Source organism: Balaenoptera musculus, chromosome 10 (genome assembly GCF_009873245.2).
Source record: "Balaenoptera musculus isolate JJ_BM4_2016_0621 chromosome 10, mBalMus1.pri.v3, whole genome shotgun sequence".
NCBI lineage: Eukaryota > Metazoa > Chordata > Mammalia > Artiodactyla > Balaenopteridae > Balaenoptera > Balaenoptera musculus.
Genome location: NC_045794.1, coordinates 97,467,110 through 97,483,959, shown reverse-complemented (window position 1 = coordinate 97,483,959; position 16,850 = coordinate 97,467,110). Strand labels below are relative to the sequence as shown.

Here is a 16,850-nt window from a genome sequence, read left to right as displayed (position 1 = left end):
CACAAAATGTTTGACACACACCCCTGTACCTGCAGGACATGTCTGACTCGCCCCAGACTCCCAGTTCAGAGAGAGGAAAAGCGCAGAAAGCAGAAAGCCACGGCTGCTCAAGTCTGAGCCAACCCGACCAGCCTCTCCTGCTCCGAGGCCAGGCGAGTCAACTCCAATCACTGTCAAACACTGGGGACAGCAAGCCAGCATCTCCTCCCAACGCCTGGAGCCCTGTCCCTGCCACCACTCTGAGCATTTGATGACCGTCTGTCGCCTGTTGTTCCCTAACTGCTCCGTCTATGTCTGTCTGCTTTCCAGGGGGAGCGGGAGATTGGGGCCAGCAAACAGCAACTCCACACATCCTCTGAGTCTCCAAAGCGCCCAGAACAAGGGCAAGATTCCAGCTGGTGCTCAATCACCATTAGTAACGTGTGGCGGTGTGACTGATGTCAGGACCACAGGCTCTCCATGTCAGAGAGGCGAGCTGCAAACTCAGCTTAGCTGCTGACCAGGCTCATGACCTCCCTGAGTTTAAGGGAAACACGGCTGAGGCATCCTGTGTCCCCACGTGTCTGGAGTGTAGCCACCCTGCGGTACCGGTGGCTCTCATAGCTGCACAGGTGCTCTCACCTGGGTTCCTCTGGGCGCAGTACAGACTCTCCTTGGCAGCCGACTTCACGGACCAGCTCCGCTCCATGAAAAACTTCTGGCCCAGTGGGTGGCAGAGCCAGCGCAGCGAGTCGGGAACAGCGCTGCGCTCGGGGCCACACAGGCTCTGGGCGCGACTGAGGAAGTAGCTCTGTGGAAGGACAAGGACCATGGTGACAGCAGGGTGGCAAAACGCTGGCTGCGCCACCATGGTGGAGGCAGGCTGGGGAAGGGAGGCAGGAGGGCTGGGACACTCACATACCTGGAAGGAAATGCCCTCACTGAAACCAGGGCCACGGCCCCGGTGGAGCCTGCCGGGCTTGATGACCGCGTACAAGCCCCAGCTGGATGGGGGTGGGGCCTCAAGGCACCCACGGGGGCCCGGCTGCACCCTGTCCTGCTGGGTCTGCCTAACCCCACTCGAATCTTGTTCTGGGCTGTGCTGGCATTCAACTGCAGAGCTGAGGAGGGCTCTCCCAGGCCCCTCGCGGCACTTCAGCCCTCAGCGCCGTCAATGGCGCTGCACCCTAGCCAGGTGGCCCCCTGGATCCTGGAACTTTTTCTCATCTGTCATTTTAATTACATATCTTTCAGAGTATTTTTAGGCAAAACTGTATTCTGCTTTGACTAATTTTCATCTCTTTTACCCCCGAGTGTGAAGAGTTTAGAAGAGGCACCGGCAAGCGGTCAGTGACTGTTACTTACCATCACCGTCACTCTAGAAAGCACTGGAGTGAAAGGGCAGACCGGAGGCTCGTCCAGCCCCCTAAAGAGAACCCCCTGCCATCCCCGGATGAGCCCTTGAAGTGAACACTGGTCTAGTGAAGAAAAGACCTGAAAGCCTCTTTGCTGGACAATTCAAAGAGCCAGTGCCCCAGTTTCCCAGGCCCCTCTTCTGCCCACAGGGTAACATTACTCCAGGGCCCCAGGAATAAGAATTGTAGGGACAATGTTGTCTATCCATGTTTTCAGAAATTGTGTCATTTTTTGAGTAAGGATATCTTTATTCTAAAACCCATGTTTTCCAACCCATAAAAACCACTCGATACCACTAGAATTCACTCAAGCTGGGGCTGAGGAGCAACCCCACCACCATAACTCATCTGCTAATTGCTGAATTGAGCGGCTGTGGCAGGAGACTCAGAACTGTTTGGATCCTGAGGGCCACCCTGTACCCCTGGGCCAGTTCCAACTCCAGGTTACGTCCTCCCACTCCAGTCCGACTCGGTGGTTCTCAAACTGTGTGCCAAGGCACCCCAAAGCACCACAGCAAACTCACAGGGGTGCCGCTGGATATTTCACACTTTGGGGGGGAACACAGCAATGCTCAACATGAATCAGACACCATGTAAACTGCTAGATGGAGGCAGTGTGGTCTCAATGTGAGACTGCATGACCGTCCTCTGGGTGGTGTCATCTTTGGGAAGCTGAGTTTTTGGAGGCTGTTGTAACAAAAAGCAAGTGCGGCGTGAAAGCTGGTATGGGACAGGAAGTGAAGGTGGTGGCGTCCAGCCTGATTTCAAAGTCTGAGAAGGCACATGCAGCAGGCACACACATCCCATTAGTAAGTAGCTATGGTTATTAAGAATAGAAATCAAACATTATTTCTTCCTTCAGTTTTGTGTATTATTTTTCCAAGTGGCCACTAAGTTGTTAAGACAAATATATCTATTAAGATGTTTGCACCTAATTAACAAACAGAACTGTTAGGTATTTCCTTTAGCCCAAGGAAACCATGAAAAAATTACTGAGGTACAAAGGGTGCCGCGAACCAAGAAAGCTTGGCAACCTCTGGTCTACACCATTTTCACGGAGGCCAGCCCTCTGCGTGACCCCCAATGCCTGACTCATTTGCTGGCTAAATACATTCCACCAAATTCAAAGCTTCTTCCTATTTAAGAAAGTACTATCTGGGTCTCTCATTCCCCTTCCAAGAGAAGCAAACAGATGAGAGGGGCAGCTACTTTCCTAGAGACTGGTTCCTCTCCTTTTCCCACCTTAATGAAAATGCACACTTGGCAATACCACTGATTTTCCAAATACTGATACTCTTTGACCCAGCATCACTACCTCTAGACTTAACCTGAAGAGGTATTTGTACAAGCGGGTGAGGGTACTCCCTGCAGCACTGTTTCTAACTGCAAATGCTGGAAACCCAAACATCTCGCAGCGGCACACTGGTTCCATCAAGGACGGTATTTACACATGCTGGAGCGGCACGTACCTCTGTGGAATAGGAGGCCCAAGACTTATAATCTGGTTGAAAAAAGCAAGTGGCAAAACAGGGTTTCTGGTATGATCACATTAAATAAATTATAATGCATATATGTTCTGACGTGCAGGAAGAAAACTGAGCACATGCACATTAAACTGCTCACTGATTGTTAGGCATACCCAATATTTTTGGGGTGGGGGGACACTTATTAGGGAACCATTTTCCTGATCCTCAGCTGTTACACACATGCCTTCCTCAAATGGGCTGAGTAGCCCATTAAAGAACAGCTGCGTCTTAGCAACAAAGACAATCAAAACCCCAGTGGGATTTCTGGGATGATGGGATGATCCTAAAATTTATATGGCAAGGTAAAGAGCAAACACTAGTCACTAGAGCCGGAGGACTGACACTTCCAGATATCAAGACGTATTCGAGGGCTTGGCCATTAGGGGTGTGCGGTGTTGGTGCAATGGAACTGACTAGAGCGTCCAGAAGGAGACTCATCACACGTGGACATTTAATTTACGCAAAAGGTGCCACTTGGTGCAGTGTGGAAAGGGCAGTCATTTTAACAACAGATTCTGGGGTTGGGAGATAATACATATGAAAAAAAAGTCGATCTTGCAACCCTACCTCCAACTCATACAAAAATCAGTTCCAAGTGGATTATAGACCTATGTGTGAACATTTGAAAATAAAGTGACTAGCAGATACCATAGGAGAGTATCTTCATGACACTGGGGTAGGATAAAGATATATTAAACAGGACATAAAATGTCTAATTGCTAAGGAAAAGACGAATAATCTGGATTTCATGAACATTAAGAACTTGTGCTCAGACTTCCCTGGTAGTGCAGTGGTTAAGAATCTGCCTGCCAATGCAGGGGACAGGCGTTCGAGCCCTGGTCTGGGAAGATCCCACGTGCCGCGGAGCAACTAAGCCTGTGCGCCACAACTACTAAGCCTGAGCGCTAGAGCCCGCGAGCCACAGCTACTGAGCCCTCATGCCACAACTACTGAAGCCCACACACCTAGAGCCCACGCTCCGCAACGAGAAGCCACCGCAATGAGAAGCCTGCTCACCGCAACGAAGAGAGCAGCCCCTGCTCGCCGCAACTAGAGAAAGCCCGCGCACAGCAACAAAGACCCAACACAGCCAAAATAAAAAAAAAAAGAACTTGTGCTCATCAATCAACACCACTGAGAGAGAGAACAGGCAAGTCACAGAGGGAAACGATATATGCAAAGCACATATCCAACAAAGGATCGTAGCCAGAATAAAGAACTCCTCAAACCAACATAAAGAAAGACGTCACAAATAAAAAACAGGTAAAAGACTTGAACAGGGTTTTCACAAAAGAGACTACCCAAATGGCCATCAAACTATCCAAATGGCCAATGAAACGGTGCTCAACATCTTTCATCACCTGGGAATTACAAATGAAAACTATGAGATACCACCAGCAGGGCTAAAAAAACAACACTGTCATGTGGTTGGTGAGGGTGCAGAACTGGAACTCTTTCCACTGTTGGTGAGGTGAAAATTGGTACATCCACTTTGGAAAACTGTCAGGCAGTGTCTACTGAAGCTGAACATATGCATAACCTCTGACCTAGCAGTGCCATCCCAGAAACGCAGCCACATGTTCACTGAAAGATGAACAGGGATGTTCACAGCAGCACTATTCACAATAACCAAAAACAGGAAACAACCCAGAAGTCCACTTATAAGCGTCTAGTCATACAATGGACTACTATAACGTAATGAGAATGGGCAATCTGTAAGTACACGCAGCATAAATGAACCTTACACATGACGCTGAGCCAAGACAGCCAGACGTATACAGGACATATGTGTGACTCTCCTTTCATGGGGATAGTGGTCACTTGGCTGGAGGGCTTGGGGGGAGGGGCAGTTTGCTGACTGCAAGGGGCCCAAGGTAGGCTTCCGGGATCTTGGTCGTGTTCTGTTTCTTGATCTGTCTGCTGGTTATAAGAGTGTGTTCATTTTGTGAAGTCACTGACCTGTGTATTTATTTATTTACTTATTTATTAATATTATTTTTAAATATTTTATTTATTAGTTATTTGGCTGTGCCAAATAAGTACTTAGTTGCGGCACACGGGATCTTCATTGCGGCACACGGGATCTTTAGTTGCGGCATGTGGGATCTTTAGTTGCAGCATGTCGGATCCTTTTTAGTTGCGGCATGTGGGATCTAGTTCCCTGACCAGGAATCAAACCCGGGCCCCCTGCATTGGGAGCACAGAGTCCTAGCCACTGGACCACCAGGGAAGTCCCTGACCTGTGTATTTATAATTTGCGTACTTTTCTACATGTATATTGTACTTCAATAAAAGATTTACAGGAACAACAAACAACAGGTGGGTTAAATTACGGTGACAGAAATCAGAATGATGGTCACCTCTGTGGGGGGCAGCGTGAGTGAAGGCCTGCAGGAGGCTTTTGGGGGTGATGGGAACGTACCACTTCTTGATCTGGGTGGTTGTTTACATGCGTAAGTTCACTTCGTGAAAATAGCTGTTAAGTTAAAATGTGCACATTTTTCTGTATGTATGTTGTATTTCCATAAAATTAATGCCTTCAAAATACTTCTGGGAGGCAGAGAAGTTACAAATGTAACGACATTGGCCCAGAGCACTAGGACTGCGCCCAGCCTAGATTCACTTTGCCCAGAATGCCCACCTTGACTTACTCTAAGATGGGGTCGGGAGCCCAGTGAGCTCTCTGGGCAGCCAGGGTAGCCCCACCCTCACACTCCTCTGCCGCCCCGGAGGCCTGGCCCTGGTCTGGTTTCCCTGACAGACTGTGTGCTCCCCCAGGCAGGGCGGCTGTCCTGCTGGTCACTGCACGCCCTCCCTGGGACGTGCCTGGCCTAGAGCAGGGACTCAGTCACGTGTGCTGAATGAACGCCTTATTTGGGTCTTGGAAACAGGGTTGAGACACAGAAAGTACACTGGGCTCTCCCATGCCCTTCGTCACCCAGGTTACGGTGACACACTTCAAGAAACGTATCAGTGTCACCACAGGGCACGTTCCTGCTCATTCTCAGCTCATGAGCGCTATTAATGAGATATGGAAACGGATGGGGGGGATGTGATCATTCTTTTCTGAACACAGCTGATGTGTTGGTCAGCCTACCCAAAGTAGACATGGAATGAAACGTGCCTATGTCTGCTGCAGTAAGAGGAAGCCTGAGGTCAGCAGAGGCTGGGAACTAGCTGGTAACAAGGACTGTGAATTACCCAGTTGTGAATTCCCGAGGCTGGCCCTGTGTCAGGCTCACTGGAGGCGCCTGAAACCCCAGTTCCCACCCAGAATCTGACCTGAGCTCCTCACAAGACATACATTGTTTTCCACTTCTGGACCCACAGTGCCGTGATCAACACAAGGTACCAAATAGAATACCTCTGAGTGAGTAAAAGAACCAGGAGACACAACCAGAAGATTCCAAGCAGAAGAGTCATATATTAACCCCTGAATACAGGTCGCTCTTATCACTGAATCAATCTCCTCACCTCAGGGCACTAAAATGCCTTGTTATGCTTGTAAGGGAAGAATTTCATCTGTTGTGTTCACTGCCCTAAGTATTTGTGGAATGACCCACTGAATGAATGTCTACCCCTCTAAGTGGTCGGCCCCCAAGGGTGGGGGCCCACACCTATGTTCACATCTTGGCTCCTGGCTGGGAAGGGCACTCAGCGAAGGTCCACAGAGGGAAATGAAGGACACTCACCGCCAGGAAGCCCAGCTTGCCTCCACACCGGGTCTTGAGCCCCATGGCGGCCGTGAGATGGATCTCAACCAGCGTGCTCGGGGGGATTTTCTCCTCTGCACATTCAGCCAGGTTCACAGCGCACAAAGCCATGTGTACATCTGAACAGGCGGATCCCACAGGAAGCTTGCCTATGGCGGCAGAAACGGACAACGATTGTTGACAGATTCCCTCAACCCAAGCTTTTTCCTGCTTTCTCAAGCACAATCGCAGCAACAGCAGAACCAGAGGAGAAAGTCTGTGAGCTTGGTGATCAGACAGTCCTGGATGGGGTGCCAGGCTCTGTGACTTAGTAGCGGTGTGCTCCTTTCTGCCTCACAGGTTGCTGGGGACAAGAGAAAACACAGGTCACAGGCCTGGCCCATGGCCCCAGCCCTGTGTCATGGGAGTGGCTGTGACTGCAGGCCGGTGAACAGGACTCAGAGGCGCGAACCGCAATGCTTTCCAAAACGGCGTCAACAGCATGGCCACGTCCTGCTAACACAATCCTGTGTCTCCAAATGTTGCGAGAAAGGTTATAAAAATTAAAGACAAAAACCCAAGAACAAACTGATGTGAATTTATTTTCATTCAACAAGACCCCACAGTATATAAGCGCACACCCTTCTGAGGGGGGGCACGTGACACACAACTGAGCCGTGACAGCGGACACATCATGGGGCGGAGGTGGAAGGCCAGGAGAGGCTTACTAACCCTCCCGTGAGGGCTGTACAGCTGGTCTGCGGTGGCCCTGAACTCAGGGACCAGAGTGCCCTTGCTCAGGCCCTGGGGCCCGTCGAGGCTCTGAGGCTTTCGCGCTGCCGCCTGCTTCGGCCCTCACCACAGCGCAGGGAGGTGCCCGAGGCAAGCAGGCGCCTCGCTGTGCTGAGCCTCAGGGGTGGCCCAGCCAGGCCTCCCAACCCCACCCGGCCTCTCTGGTCATTTATCAGCCCCCAGACTTCATTCTGCACAGGCGTTAGGTGTTGGTCTCCCCCGGGAGGCACCACTGACTGGGCTTTCTCCTTTGCAGGGAAGGAAGGCGGAGGGCAGTGTGGGGACCACGTCACCTCTTAGTCACCTCTGTCCTCTTGGTGCCTTGCGCAGGGCCAGGCCCACAGGGCGCTCAGTGAACGTGGGCAGGATGAGCGACGTGAACCGTCCCAGCTGGAACTCTCCTGCACAGATGCAGCCTCCAAATCAGAGACCTGGGGTGGAGCTGGTTCCCCCCCGGGCCCAGGCACGCTGACGCGGCAGACAAGCAGGGCAGGTCTGCAAATGGCTCTCTGCTAGAACTCTACGAAGGCCCCAGGTGTTCACACCCCACAGCTGGCCCCAGTGTCTCGCCTCCATTCCCCCTGGGGCCTGGGCTGAAGCTCCCTCAGCCACCAGGGCCTCCTATTGCCTTCCTGTTACCACATCCCACTGCTGCTCTCTGCCCTCATCTTATCGGTGGCCCAGCAGCAACTTCCCTTCTTGAACCCTCTGACTTTGCTACCCCTACACCAAGCATCTTGGCCTCTCCTGCCTGACCACCTCTCAGGCAGCCTCCGCCCGACTCCTTGTCCCGGGCCTGCCCCTTCCGTGCGGGTCTCCTTCCACATGCCCTCAAGGGGCCCCCCTTCACCACAAGCCCTCTCATCAGCGCCCATGGTTTTCATTCTCACCTGCAGGCCAAAGACCCAGCTCCTTTCCTTGGGCTACAGATCCAGCGTGGCCCCCACCACTGCATCATTTCCCCTCGGTGTCTCACAGGCAAGTGTCCCGAGCGGAACTTCTCACCTCCTCCCTAGAAAACTGCTTTTCCTCTTGTTTTCCTCACCTTTGCTGGTGGCAACAGCGTTCACCCAAACTCTCAAGCAAGGAACTAGGGAATCATCTCAGCCAGCTCCTTTCCTTACCCTTCCCGTCCAATGAGTCCCCAAGGCCTGTCAACCCCACTTTCTCCTTTCTCTCTGTCTTGTCCTCTTGGCACCTGCATTAGCTTCCACTGGTCCTTCCTGAAGGCAGCCTCAATCCTCTCTTCAGAGAGAATCTTCTCGACCTCAGAAGCACAGACCTGATGACGTCATTTCCTCCACTGCGCTGGCTCCCATCCCTCTCCCCTTGCACAGCCACCTTGGGGACCGCTGAAATGTTCTCCTCCAGAGCCACCCACGTGGGGTTCCTCCTTGGGAACGTGCATCCCTCTGCCTGGAAGGCACCTCCCCTTCTGCAGAGCTGGTGAACTCCACGCATCCTTTCATGCAAAGCCGAGACTTACCAGAAAGCCTTTCCTGAAACCCTCCCCAACAAGTACCCCTTCCCCTGAACTGAAATCCAATTCTTCTGCTACCTCTACCACACGGAACTGTAATTCATTTGCTGACCTGTCTGCTTCTCTATTAGAGCAGGAGTGCGTTGAATGAAATAAATGATCATATTTCACTGAAATTAAGATGCCATCAATTTTAAGTTTCACTGTTAAGTACCACCAAGGAAAAAACACTGCCAACTCAACCATGACACTCATTGTGTGGAGGACAAAGCCAAGTGTAGAGATGTTAATGTGAAAAACGTGTGTCTTAAATTGATGAACTGCAATCTTTACCGCCGTGGCCGTTTGTCTAACCATCCTAAATGGGTAGTGTGAAGGGGACATCATTCAGCTGGGGCAGAAAACTGGCAAACTGTGCCAGGGTGGAGCGATGGCATGGGGGCACTTCGAGGCAAGACGGGCCGTGGTGGCAGCCCTCACCTGTGATGTGCAGCTGGTGCAGCCTGTGATAGGCCAGGGCTGCATCCCGGGCGCTGGTCTTAGCTTCCTCCTCGAAGCCTGCGGCGGTGGCCAGGGTGGCCCGCCGGTGCTGGAAGACCTTCTTGAGCAGCCAGCGCACCAGGCGCAGCTTCTGCAGGCTGTAGCGGATCACGTTCCAGGAGAGGCTGCAGGCCAGGTCCAGGCGGGAGGTGGGCAGTGCCCGGCCCAACACCGACAGGCAGGTTTGCAGGTTGGCAGCGGCAGCTGCAAAATCCCCCTAGCAAGAAGCAAGAAGGTGTAATGTTCGCTGGCCTTGATGTGGCCTTTTTGTTTTGCTTTAACAAAAACTCTTACTTTCTCTTCACCCCTCCAGATTATCAGAGTAATACATGCTCACTGAAGAAAATCTGGGAAAATTTAGAAAGCTACAAAAAAAGTAAAAAGAAATCACCTTTAATATTATCCCCCAGAAAGAATGACTGCTGACATTTTGATATATTTCCTCCCAGCCGTTTTACTAAATTGGGATGGTATCGTGTTATATCTTCAAGCAAATACTATTCAGAATTTCCCACCGTAGCTTTCATACATACGGTGATGACATGGATTTAGATGATGAACGATGTGATCTTTTAGGCTTTTAGGTTCTCAAAGTGTGGTTCCCAGAGACCAACAGTATCTTGTTAGATGCTACTGGTTTCTGGGAATCTTATGGGAAATGTGAATTCTTGGTGCCTCACTCTAACCCTCCCCCCAACCCACTGAATCAGAGCCTCTGGGGTTGGGGCCTCCGGGTGATCCTAATGTCTGACGTTTGAGAACCACAGTTTTAGGCAAATACACAGCTGAACTACTCTAACCAAGGATCTGAACAACTCTCTGCCAACCTGAGAGGGTCTAGCGGGGAGTCTCCTGCCCTGTATTGAAGGCCTTTTTCTCATGACTGGAGGCGACACAGTCTTGAGAAACTGGAGTAAACGCTCTTCTCCCTTCCCATCATGCAGTGGGTACGACACCTGTACTTTCCTTCCTGCACCATTACAGAAAAGAGGATCCTTACAAGGGGAAAGTGGATGCCAATGCTCTGAGGATGACAGTCTCTGAGGTGGTGCTGCCATCCTTCCAGCCAGGAGAAGCACCTGTGTTTACAGATTCCCAAGGAGGTGGGCCTTTCTCTGTGTCTCCTGGCTCCTCTTCCCCGTCTTCCCCAGGAAGGTTGGCTGTTTCCAAGGCTCGGGCTTTGGCTCTTGTCTCTTCCAACTCACCAATGCAACTCGCCCTTGAGCGCCCTCCCCTGGCAGACGCACAGCTTCCAACACACCCTGGTCCCGACCCATCTTGGCCCCCACGGCATGCCTCCTGGTCTGGAAGCTTCTCACCCTCAGGGCCCTCTCACAGCACTTCCAAGCAACATGGTTAGACAGAGCCCACCAGAGCTTCCAGCCTCCCCCACCTCTGAGTCACTGTCACTGCCACTTTCCTTCCATTACACATCTCAAGTATTTCTTGAATTCATGACTTTCCTTTCAGTTTCCAGGTCCTGTCACCTCTCACCCAGCCTCTTCTAAGAGCACCCTCACTTGCTTCCATGCATCTTGTGTCTCCCTCCTCCAACCCACCCTTCATACTGCCACCAGAATGACGTTCGTAAAACACAGCCCTGGACCCGTCTCTAGGATAAACATCTAGGGGTGCGTGTCATCCTGCGTTAGGGGTAGCGCCAACAACCACACCTACATTCCAGTAGCCGCAGCCCTGGACATGGCTGACAGGTCCACTGACGGACTGGCTGGCCAAATCCTCTCTCGTGGGCTCTGCAGCTTGCAGGCGGGGAGAGCAGGCCCACGGCTACCTGCTGCCGAGGCCTGTCCTGGTTCTTGTTCCTCCCAAGACACGGGTGTTTAACTCTTCCTTCCGTGCCGTGAGTTTGCCCCAGAATCCTTCCCATAAACTCCTTTGTTGATTTCAAAAGAGGACTTGCAGCGAATATTCCTGCTCAAAAACCTTCCTGGTTCTCCAGAGAACTGGGACAAAAACCTCAAATCAGTCACTAGTCAAATACATCTCCAACTTGGGCCCTAGCTACACTACCAGCCGTAGCCCTCGTCTCCCCCGACATATCCTACACTCCAGACATACCATCTACTTGCCAGTCCCCCCAGAAGCCCACCTATTCCTGCCATCCTCTCCCCTTGGAAGGGCCTTCCTGGTCTTGACCGCTCTGCTCACACCCCAGGCTCCCAGAGCACTTTACTCTCCCGTCATATTACAGACTAGAGATCAGCTCGTGTCCGTGGAATCACTTCTGCCTAGGTGCCCTCTCCTCCGCTGCCCTGGAACTGTTGGGGGTAGGGTCCCCTCCTCCTCTTGCCCCCGGGGTATTTTTATACGCTGGGGTGCTGGAATAAGTTGCCGAGTTATGGGCCGAGCCTGGGGGAGGAAGGGGAAAGGCAGGCGGCAGGACTCACCCGGGCCAGGTCCAGGTCTGCCTGCTTCCGGTGCCTCCAGAAGGTGACCGAGGAGCGCGAATGCGGCCGGACCACTGGCTCCCCGTGGACCAGCAGCTTCACGAAGACGCTCAGGACAATCACACCGTTCACCAGCCACAGGAGGAGCGTCGGCATCATCCAGCCCAGCCAGCCCCCAGAGCCTAAGGAGGAGCGGCGCAGCTGAGCCCGTGGGGAAGCGCCTCCCGAAGCAGCCCTGGGACACTGCAGGGCACCTGACTGACCCCTCACTGTGACAGGAAAGAGCCTCCTACCTCATTTTCGGAACAAATGCGATTGCTTCATTTAGTAACCATGTCGAAGTGCAGAGGGGAGGAATAATACATGCACCTTAATCCACACTGTAGCAAATCTGGGACAATTCTACAGCCTAACTGGGAAACCTGTAGCCCTTGTCACTATGGGGCAGGATGCCACAAAAATCTTTGTTAGCCGAGGCAGGGTTAGGCCACTGGTTTAATGACTCAGGCAGTAAGAAGACCACATCCTCCTTCAAACAGCCACACCCTCAAACCCCCAGTTACGGCAGCGCAGGGTCCTGATTCGTTTTGCTTTTTCTGACTGAACTTGGGTTTGCCTGTTACTTCCGAAATGCAACTTATGCCTGTCCCTATCAGAAGCAAGCAGGTGGGGGTCCCCTAAGAAAGCCCTTCGGGACCTGGCGGACAAGCCGAGTGGCTGCACGCAGGGCCTTCTGCTGCCACAGCAGCCCACCCAGGCCCGGGTGGCACGAGGGGTCTTCCGCCTACCTGACTCGAGTGACAGCATGCTGCGGCCGTAGCCTGAGTGTGGGTGCTGGTCCGAGTCGTGGGCCCCTCCCCATTGCAGCAGGGCGGTCAGGGGGTTAAAGGAGAGGCACAGGAAGGTGAGGACACACAGCAGGATTCGCGAGCGGTCCACCATGCCAAGGGCTACAGGAGGAGAGTCTGGCTCATCTTTGACCTTCAAAACAGGGGGCCGCAAGATTAGAACGAATACTGCGTGGGTTTTTATAGCATTTTACTTTTATATATGTCGGAATCAGATTGTGAGATTTAAATTCAAGACCATTAAGTCAGATGGGAAGAAAGCACTTGCCCTCTTGCCACCTGGGAGAAGAATATGTTCTAAAGACCAGAGGGACATGAGCTCTGCTTTTACAACAGAGCTCCATCACAAACGAGAACACTCTGCAGGATTCTGTTTCTGTGTAATTCCACAACAGGCAAGCTAATCTAAAGCGACAGAAGGCAGATCAGAAGTTGTCTGAGGCTGGAGAGGCGTGTGTGCACTTCCTGCAAAGGTGTAAGTTCATGGGAGATAAAAATGTTCTATATCATTTTGTTTTAAACTAGAAGAGTTTTATTCATTTATCGTTTTGTTTTTTTATAAATTTATTTATTTTTATTTTATTTATTTTTGGCTGCCTTGGGTCTTTGTTGCTGTGCGTGGGCTTTCTCCAGTTGCGGCGAGCGGTGGCTACTCTTTGTTGCAGTGCACGGGCTTCTCATTGCAGTGGCTTCTCTTGTTGCGGAGCACAGGCTCTAGGCACGCAAGCTTCAGTAGTTGCGGCACGCGGGCTCAGTGGCTGTGGTTCTCGGGCTCTAGAGCACAGGCTCAGTAGTTGTGATGCACGGGCTTAGTTGCTCCGTGGCATGTGGGATCATCCCGGACCAGGGCTCGAACCTGTGTCCACTGCACTGGCAGGTGGACTCTTAACCACTGTGCCACCAGGGAAGCCCCATTTATTGTTTTTTGTTTTGTTTTTGGCTGTACCACGCAGCTGATAAGATCTTAGTTCCCTGACCAGGGATCGAACCCGGGCCCTCAGCAGTGAAAGAGCGGAGTCCCAACCACTGGATCTCCAGGGAATTCCCTATTGTTATTTTTTAATTGAAGTATAATTGACCTACAACACTATGTTGGTTCCAGGTACACAACAGAGTGACTCAATATTTTCATACATTACATCAGCTCCATGATAAGTCTAGTTACCATCTGTCACCATACAAAAGCACTACGATATTACTGACTATATTCCCCATGTTGTATATTTCACCCCTGTGACATTTATTTTGTAACTGGAAGTTTGTAGTATCTTTTTAAAAAAATTTTTTTTTAGTTTGTAGTATCTCTTAACCTCCCCTCACCTATTTCACTCACCCTCCCAACTCCCTCCCCTCTGGCAATCACCCATTTATTCTCTGTATCTACCAGTCTGTTTCGTTTTGTTGTGTTCATCCATTTGTTTTGTTTTTTAGATTCCATATATAAGTGAAATCCTATGTATTTGTCTTTGTCTGACTCATTTCACTTAGCATAATACCCTCTACGATCATACATGGTGTGACAAGATCTCATTCTTTTTTACAGCTGAGTAACATTACACTGTATATCTATACCACATCTTCTTTATCTACTCATCTATCCGTGGGCACTTAGGTTGCTTCCATATCTTGGGCTATTGCAAATAATGCTGCAATAAACATAAGGGTGAACATTACTTTTTGAATTAGTGTTTTTGTTTTCTTCAGAAAAATACCCAGAAGTGGAACTGCTGGATTGGATGGTAGTTCTATTTCAAAATTTTTGAGGAACCTCCCTACTGTTTTCCATAGTGGCTGCATCAATTTTCATTTCCACCAATAGTGCATGAGGGTCCCCTTTTCTCCACATCCTCACCAACACCTATCATTCTGTCTCTTTTATTTCACTTAACATAATACCCTCTAGGTCCATCCATGTTGTCACAAATGGCAAGATTTCACTCTTTTTTTATGGCTAGTATTTCATTGCATATGTACCACATCTTCTTTATCCATTCATCTATTTCTGGGCACTCAGGTTGCTTCCTTATCTTGGCTATTGTAAATAATGCTGCAACAAACACAGGGGTACATATATCTTTTTTTTTTTTTTTTTTTTAGTATTTATTTCTTTGGCTGTGCCGGGTCTTAGTTGTGGCATGCGGGATCTTCGTTGCTGCGTGTGGGATCTTTTTAGTTGCGGCATGCGAAATCTTAGTTGTGGCATGCAGGATCTAGTCCCCTGACAAGGGATCGAACCCATGCTCCCTACAATGGAAGCTCGGAGTCCTGACCACTGGACCACCAGGGAATTCCTGATGTTGAGCATCTTTTCATGTGCCTGTTGGCCATCTGTATGTCTTGCAAAAATGTCTATTCATGTTTTCTGCCCATTTTAAAATTGTTGTTTGTTTGGGGATTTTTCTGATGTTGAGTTGTACGAGTTCTTTGAAAATTTTGGATACTAACCCCTTATTAGATATATTGTTTGCAAATACCTTCTTCCATTCAGTAGGTAGCCTTTTAGTTTTGTTAGTAGTTTCCTTTGCTGTGCAAAAGGTTTTATTTGTTTTTTTTTTAGGGTTACATCCGTCTACTCTTTTTTTTTTTTCTTAATTTATTTTTATTTTTAGCTGCGTCGGGTCTTAGTTGTGGCATGCAGAATCTTTTTGTTGTGGTGTGCGGGCTCTCCGTTGTGGCGTGTGGGCTTCTCTCTAGTTGTAGCCTGTGGGCTCCTCTCTAGTTGTGGCCTGTGGGCTCCCCTCTAGTTGTGGCGTGCAGGTTTTTCTCTCTCTAGTTGTGGGGCGCAGCTTCCAGAGCGCTTGAGCTCTGTAGTTGTGGCGTGTGGGCTCCAGAGCACATGGGTTTTGTAGTTTGTGGCATGCAGGCTCTCTAGTTAAGCTGCGTGGGCTCAGTAGTTGTGGCACACAGTCTTAGTTGCCCAGCGGCATGTGGGATCTTAGTTGTCCGACCAGGGATCGAACCCATGTCTCCTGCATTAGAAGGCAGATTCTTTACCACTGGACCACCAGGGAAGTCCCCATGCAAAAGCTTTTTAATTTGATGTAGTCCCATTTGTTTATTTTTGCTTTTGTTCCCCTTGCCTGAGGAGACACAGCCCCCCCAAATTTGCTAATACCAGATTTCCCTGGTGGCACAGTGGTTAAGAATCCGCCTGCCAATGCAGGGGACACGGGTTCGAGCCCCAGTCCGGGAAGATCCCACATGCTGCACAGCAATGAAGCCCGTGCACCACAACTACCGAGCCTGTACTCTAGAGCCTGCAAGCCACAACTGCTGAGCCCATGTGCCACAACTACTGAAGCCCACGCGCCTAGAGCCCGTGCTCCGCAACAAGAGAAGCCACCACGATGAGAAGCCTGCGCGCTGCAATGAAGAGTAGCCCCCCTCGCCGCAACTAGAGAAAGCCTGCGTGCAGCAATGAAGCCAAAAATAAATAAATTAAAAAAAAAAAAAAAGGACTTTGTTCTTCTGATTGCTCATTCCGATTGTGATGAGAAGCCCACGCACCGCAACGAAGAGTAGCCCCTGCTCGCCACAACTAGAGAAAGCCCGCGCACGCAACAACGATGACCCAACGCAGCCAAAAATAAATAAATAAAAATAAAGAAATTAATTAATTTTAAAAAACTGCTAAGACTGATAACAAAGAGTGTACTGCCTATGTTTTCTTCTGGGAGTCTTATGGCTTCAGGTCTTAAAGTCTTTGATCCATTTTGAGTTTATTTTTGTAGATGGTGTGAGAAAGTAGTCCAGTTGATTCTTCTGCACGTAGCTGTCCCGTTTTCCCAGCACCATTTATTGAAGCAGCTGTCATTTCCCCTTTGTATATTCTTGCCTCCTTTGTCATAGATTAACTGACCATATAAGTATGGGTTTGTTTCTAGGCTCTCTATTCTGTTCCATTGATCTATGTGTCTGTTTTTGTGCCAGTACCACATTGTTTTGATTACTGTAGTTTGAAATCAGGGAATGTGCTACCTCCAGCTCTGTTGTTCTTTCTCAAGATTGTTTTCGCTATTTGGGGTCCTCTGTGTTTCCACATAAATTTTAGAATTATTTGTTCTAGTTCTGTGAAAAATGTCTTTGGTATTTTGATAGGGATTGCACTGAATCTGTAGGTTGCCTTGAGGAATATGGTCATTTTAACAGTATTAATTCTTCCAACCCATG

The 16,850-nt window shown here is 50.1% G+C and overlaps 1 protein-coding gene across 1 annotated transcript in view; it reads right to left on the bottom strand.

The window, feature by feature from the left end:
- Positions 1-16,850, bottom strand: part of SREBF2 (sterol regulatory element binding transcription factor 2) — a 60,309-nt gene that overhangs the window by 12,053 nt on the left and 31,406 nt on the right. Inside the window, exons 8-12 of the mRNA XM_036864726.1 lie at positions 12,621-12,813; positions 11,833-12,014; positions 9,365-9,641; positions 6,613-6,782; positions 622-790 (exon numbers count right to left, since the gene is read on the bottom strand). Coding sequence (XP_036720621.1) covers positions 622-790; positions 6,613-6,782; positions 9,365-9,641; positions 11,833-12,014; positions 12,621-12,813 — 991 coding nt within the window. The remainder of the gene's footprint in view (positions 1-621; positions 791-6,612; positions 6,783-9,364; positions 9,642-11,832; positions 12,015-12,620; positions 12,814-16,850) is intronic.